The 6,506-nt window shown below is 43.4% G+C and overlaps 1 protein-coding gene across 1 annotated transcript; it reads right to left on the reverse strand.

Moving 5' to 3' along the window:
• Nucleotides 1–27: 27 nt before the first annotated feature.
• LOC112562243 (matrix metalloproteinase-19-like) lies at nucleotides 28–6,167 on the reverse strand. Its single transcript, XM_025235352.1, has 10 exons — nucleotides 5,762–6,167; nucleotides 5,405–5,487; nucleotides 4,872–5,029; nucleotides 4,312–4,387; nucleotides 3,869–4,014; nucleotides 3,268–3,654; nucleotides 2,776–2,940; nucleotides 1,375–1,499; nucleotides 811–962; nucleotides 28–589 (listed from the first exon to the last, which is right to left on the reverse strand). Exons 1-10 carry the CDS (start codon nucleotides 5,882–5,884, stop codon nucleotides 493–495), a joined length of 1,512 nt encoding a protein of 503 aa, XP_025091137.1. The 5' UTR covers nucleotides 5,885–6,167; the 3' UTR covers nucleotides 28–492.
• Nucleotides 6,168–6,506: the final 339 nt, after the last annotated feature.

Here is a 6,506-nt window from a genome sequence, read left to right on the forward strand (position 1 = left end):
TCCATAAAATGAGACAACACGAGCACAAAAATCATCAAAATTATTTTTATTTGTGCATGAACATAAATTTGTGCTTCATGTCAAAGGTATATGGTAAATGATTAAATCATAAGATCACAATGAAATATTTTTTCAGTAGATTGATGTAATTTTTAAAGTATTACAAAACAAAACGTCTTTTACTTACAGGAAGTAAATACTACAATCACTCTCTAATTTGTATACAAAATAACTGCATCAAATGTAGGAAGGATAGCACAATAGGTCATAATAATTATCATAGTGATTGTGGATCATCAGAGATGCCAAAACGCAAATCTCGTTATTTGTGAAAAAATAAATGTCTGGCGCCATTTTGGGGGGAAGTGTTTAAAGCTGTAGATGGACGGCAGTATGAACGCATGCTTCGTGGGCTTGCTGAGTAATGTAACAGCTTGCAACTGCTGGAAGACAGGACTGCCGAAGAGAACATTTCAGAACTGATTGCTGAATTTATCGAGGCGTTCTAACCCCGCACGATAGCCACGCACCCCGGATATCCTTCGGGTACCCGCTTTGAAGTCTGGCGTGTGCGTCGTACTTCCAATACCTGCAAATAAAACACAACAACGCCTTAAAAAATAAAAATAATTTTCATGAACTAATGGTGTGAGCTGTATGTACTTCACATCGTAATATTTAATGTCATTTACATCTTTATGCGGATGTGTGCAAAATCGTTTTGAAAGAATCTCATTCCACTTCGTTTAGTAATGCGCGTTATTTGAAATCATTTAGCAGGACACATACAGACAGGAGGGAAAATCTCACCTGGTGCCCTTGAAGAAGTAGTAACTGCCATCGGTGCCCTGAAGGGTAGCCTCGGGATTAGTGGGTGCATCTCTCCAGTAGGAGGAGATGGGGCGGGGGTAGCCACTGGACGCACGCAGCAAGCCCTCAGCCCACCGCATGTACTTATTGTCCTGAAATAACAAACATCAGCCGTTAAATACGGTTTGTGTTGTCTTGAGCCAGCATAAGCTGCACAGAACAGTTTGCACTTATTGTCCTGAAATAAAGAACATCAGCTGTACAGTAACTTGTCCTGAAACAAAGCAGTTGTTGTACAGTTTGTTGGGGTTTCTCGGTTCGCGAAATTTCCTAAAGGTATTCAACTCCACCCAATTTCCTTCGTTTGCAAAACTGGTGTTGTTGTTTACACTCAGGAGAAACTTAATGCTTTGTATCCTCAACACAATTATCATGGTCAGGGTGACAGTTGTGTTATCAATGACAGTTACTGTGGGGATAATGAAGGTGACGTTAATAACGACAACTACATCGTTGGTGGCAGTGGTCCTATCCTAAAGTACTGGGAAAACACCGGCAGCTCACCTTGAACAGGTAGATGCCCCCGTCGCTCCACTGCATGGCGGCCTGGATGTTGGAGAAGTCGGCAGGTAGCGCCTTGGGGTAGCCAGTGTCCAGCTTGAAACCAGTGTAACGCCAGTAACGGTTGCCTGCACATCACCATCCATGACATCACTGTCTACATCCAGCACCGGGTTGATGTCTACACCCTAAACCACGTTTTGTGACTGTCTTTTGAACGAAAACAGTCTTCCACCCCACATCTGTACCACAACACTTTTTGAAAATCATTGTCTTTGCGCCCAACAATTCTTTGATGTCCTCATCTTCATACACATCAACTCGTTGGATATCAAATCCTTGAGTACTGAACTATTATATTGATGTGGAAGAGAGGATACATTCTGGGTGAGAAGGAGCAAGAACTGATACGGGTGGCCAGCTGAATGTTGGAGCAGTGTCATTACCAACTGATGACACTTTAACCTCGTCCAGCCCATGTCACACATCTAGGTGATGATGTTTATCAATATTTTGAGATGATTTATATTTGTAGCATATATTTCACAGACAGTGCGCTACTTACGATGACTCATTTTAACATTTAAAACTTAATTATCAACTATTTTTATTGTCCAGCAAATATAATTTCTCTGTTTAAATATCGTCTCTAAATATAAATCTGTTAGAAGATAAAGGAGGGAAAATTATTGTATTTCTTATCCTTTTAGCAGTGCTGTTTCTCGGAGGATTTATTGCCTAGGAGGCGACTGGCTTCACATGTCACCCTCACAGCAGACACACGTGTAGATTGCCTGTAATTATTTGTTTCTCACAGCCTCGCTAGGTCTGTGACAGCTGAGGTGTTAACTGCATTAACTCAAAGGTTAAAGATTCTTCATTGTATGTCCAGGCGGGACAATTAGTCTGATGACCATAATCAGCTTCGAAAATTGCTTCCAGAAAAATGAGTGGTGCTGAGTATTTGCTAATGAGGAGAAAAGTGCCAAGTGATACTTGTGACTGTGCGTGCGCGTGTGTGTCCGTCTGTCTGTTCGTGTGTGGGAGTGAACACTGTTGTCGTGCGAGTGCTTTCAGCAATATTTTATAAAACATGTTTCTCGATGTTATAACAAGAATCAGAAAAGACCAGCTCCAGTTATGAATATGTGATTCTGCTTGTGCGTGCGTACGTACAGATGTATGTTTGGTGTTATGTATGTGTATTTGCGTGTGCATGTATCATGTATCATTTTTATAACGGTATCACAGAAAACAGTTTAACTCCCCTCTCTCTTTGTTCTTCTTATCGTCCTTCATGATAAAAGTCAGATGCACTGTAGCAAAGACTTGCCGCCAGTTACAGATAACTATCGTTGACAACACCGAGCCTTTCTACTTTGATTGTCGAGCGCTAAAACTCACCTTTAAAAATGTAGGTTTTCCCTTGATGACGGTCGTACACCGCCGCCCCTGGGGCCAGGGGAGCATTGGGGAAGACAGAGCGGATACCTGTCTCACTCTCAATGCCAGTGGAACCGATCTTGTACACTTTGGTCTGTCGGAATGCATAGTAGTAGCCGTCGGAATCTGTTGGACAACAAGGACAAGTTTTGTTTGAGACAGTATAGGATGATATTGTAACAGACAGCACGAAGGCTGTGGTCAAAATTATGGAATATCTTGTGTTCCATCGCCCTAGGTCAAAGGTCTTCAATTTCTTGCCAGGCTTGATTGAACTCGCTTTCTCTAAAGACTTTTTTTCTTTGAGGGTTAGTTGTCCAGTAAGGGCCTATGCTATAAAATATCCGTGACATAAATGATTAAATGAATGACCAGCAGATTTTCCCTCGGATTCTGCAATCCACAGGCTGTTCAACTGATCTCAGTGGTAACAATGGAAGAAGTTGCACTTACTTGCAGCGATGGCGTCGAAGGTGAGGTTACAGTACCTCCCCACAGGGGGCGGCGTCGATCGAGGTCGGGTGGTCACTCCCGGCCGTGAGGTCACGGGAGGTCGGGAGGTCACAGGGGGCTGGGGCCTGGAGCCGTAGAGGGTCTGAATGCCGCGAATATCATCACTGTGCAGCTGGTAGGTGGGGCCCTGGTAGTATGGCGCCATCAACGCCTGCGGCACGTTGGAGTGGCCCAGCCCCAGGGCGTGGCCAAACTCGTGGGCGGCCACCACCTCCAAGTTAGTCTTGCCTTCCTCCGCTCCCATCGTCCACGCCTCGTCATCATCGAAGTGGGTATCTCCGGCCAAAGGCTGGTCGCCGGGGAAGAACGCGTGAGCCAATGTTTGTCCTGCCGAAAGCAAAAGGTCAAGGGTAAAGATGATTTCATAGATATCGGGGGCGGGTAGGGAGGTCAGCGAACGCAGGTGGTTCAACGAGGCTAGAATAGTGTGTGTGTGTGGCATATTTTCTGAATTGGGAAATGGTAGCTGGTAGAGAGGGTAATAGAAAAATATTCAGGCCACGCCAGGTTTTGAACCATAGAGCAGGTCTCACGCCCTCACCTCTGCCATCAAAGGCGTTGCCATTGCCGTCACCATGGCTACCGCGAGCGAACTTGATCTCGATTTCTGCGGGACCAGACTGGCTCTCGCGGAACGTCAGCGGCACGACGTTGGCCCAGCTCTGGAAGGCCCTGCGGAACGCCTGTCTGAACACCAGCAGGTGAGGTCAGCTCACGATCCCCCTCTCTCTCTTGTGTTGCCTTTCATTGTACCCCCTCTATCTTTCTCTTAATTTGTTTTTTTCTCTTTATCCGCATTCCTTCTTCTTTTCTCTCGTCCTTGCCATCTCCTAATTTTGTTCCTTCTGTCCCATCATACCACCTTACACGCCTTCTCGATGCTTCTTTCAATATCTGCTTCCATTCTCTCTTCCGCACACACAGACAAACACACACACAGACAAACACACACACACACATTCTTACAGTTCTCAGTTAACTCACCTCTGGCTTTCCCCTCCTAGTTGCCTTGTATATTCCACAACTTTGTAGGCTATATCGTTCTTCTGCCATTTGTATCCTGGAAATGATTGCACGGAAATTATACAACAAATTATTCAAACATTTCATTTGTCGTTTCATTTCGCTGTTAGAAGACAGAAGATTTGTTCTCAGACTAGCCACCATTTGCTTTTATTCCTTCTCAAAGCAAAATTTGCTTTCTCTTGTTTTTATACTTTTCCCTTTCCTCAAATTAATTCCCAATCACAATCTTCTTGTCCCGTTCTTATTATAATATTTAGTTCTATTTAAATATTTTATTCTTTGCACAAATACCGGAACGTTTCAGTGGAATATGTCATCGTCTGAAGCAAAACATCAAATATATAAACTTTTTCAGTTCCATTTTCCTGCCGATCCATTGACTAAATGAGTTTTTAACTAGATGTGTTCAACACAGTTGTAAAGAAATAACAGGTTTTGTTTCTTCTGTCCAACCTTCATTCACATTCACACACAAGCTGTTGGCCAAAATCTCAAGTGCGGATATCATGACCTCTGACCTGGTACGTAAAAGGGCAAAGGGCGAGTTCGTTGAGCAGCGGGTCTCTTGCTTGGCTTCATGACGTCAGCAATGCCACAACGAGGTCTTTTCATCAGCTTCACGGTTCGCTCGTCCAGGATGCCAGTCAGGGGCAGCCCGTTAAAACGTTGGTACTCTCTTACAACAGAAAACAGATTTAAATATCACCTGCCTCATTCCCCCATCCTCCCCGTGACATGTTCTTACAGAAGCGCACAACGACAGTTAATTACGTTTGGCTGGAGAGTTCTGTCACGAAACAATCAAAGATTTTGGTATGAATAGTTTAAGAGCCCTGTTTTGAACTGATAGACTATGAATTTCACTTGTTGAGAGATATAGAACCTGCTGAGACTATCAACCACCTCAATGCCACGTTTCGCCGAAGCAAGAAAGGGTTAACTAAAGAGTTAATTAAGCAGTACTTAGGGTGGCATCGTCTTCTGGTGTCCGCAGGAAGAAAATACAGCATTTACCCTGTGAGGAGAAAGTAGTACAGAGTTGAGTACTTACTTGATGCCCTCTTGAATCGAATTTTCGCTGTGTGACTCGTCGCTCTTTGGGTCATCCAGGTAGCCATACTTTTCTAAAACATTCTGTAACGTAGTGCAAATGAGTACACTGGGTTTGTTTAAATTAAATCATGTTACACATAAATTAAAAATAAAGTGTCACGAAAAAGTAATATTTTAAGACAATCAAACACTTACACGCGTATTCATTCATAAATACATTGTTTATATATATATGTAAGAACGTCACTTGTAATCAAGCGTTGACAAAGGTGACAGATGGCCATCTTGCAGAAAGTCCTCGACAATAATTCTACAATGCGGAAACACCTTGACATACTCCCAAGTGTATACTTACAATGGCATCGAAGTTTTTCTTGTTGGCATTATTTGATGTGGCCTTCTTTATCTTTTCTAAGTTCTGTCCTAGTGCCGAAGACACTAGAAGAACTAGAGCTAGGAGAGAGGCTTCCGTCCTCATGCCTGTCCTTTGTCTTTTTTGACGAGAACAACACAGCAGGTTGAGAAAATGTCACCACTGCTGTCACTTTTCACAAGATACCCTCGCTCTGTTTTTATTTCGATGCTACCACCGATGAAACTTGGATGATAATTTGGTTTATCCAAAGTTAATTGCTAGCAGAAATGAAATAGCAATTACTGAAGCAGCAAACTGAGAAGAGAAAACGTTTCAGTTCTCGTTGCCGCAATGGAGAGGACTGTAGATGTGCTGATCGTCGGGTTCCTGGTCACACCACTGACTTACCTACTATATATACCCGAGCCAAGAATGGTAATTCCCTGACGTCAGTCAGGACATAATTGCTGTTTCCTGAATCGCCCTCAGTCATGTGACCAGAGAGGATCCTCTTTGGTGTGACGTGCAATGTACTCTGCTTGTGCTCCCTTCCGAGCAGTTGGAGTTGGTAGATGTTAAGGCTGAGGTTAGAGAGGACATTGTTTGCAAATCAATTTAAAAAAAAAAGCATTAAAAGAAGGTGTGACTAGCAGCCAAACATTCTTGTCGGCCACAAAACAACGAGGAATTTTCAGACCACAGCTGTAAAGGGCAAGTCCGTGGTCTCATTCTGCGGACATGCACG

The sequence above is a fragment of the Pomacea canaliculata genome, linkage group LG4 (assembly GCF_003073045.1).
Source record: "Pomacea canaliculata isolate SZHN2017 linkage group LG4, ASM307304v1, whole genome shotgun sequence".
NCBI lineage: Eukaryota > Metazoa > Mollusca > Gastropoda > Architaenioglossa > Ampullariidae > Pomacea > Pomacea canaliculata.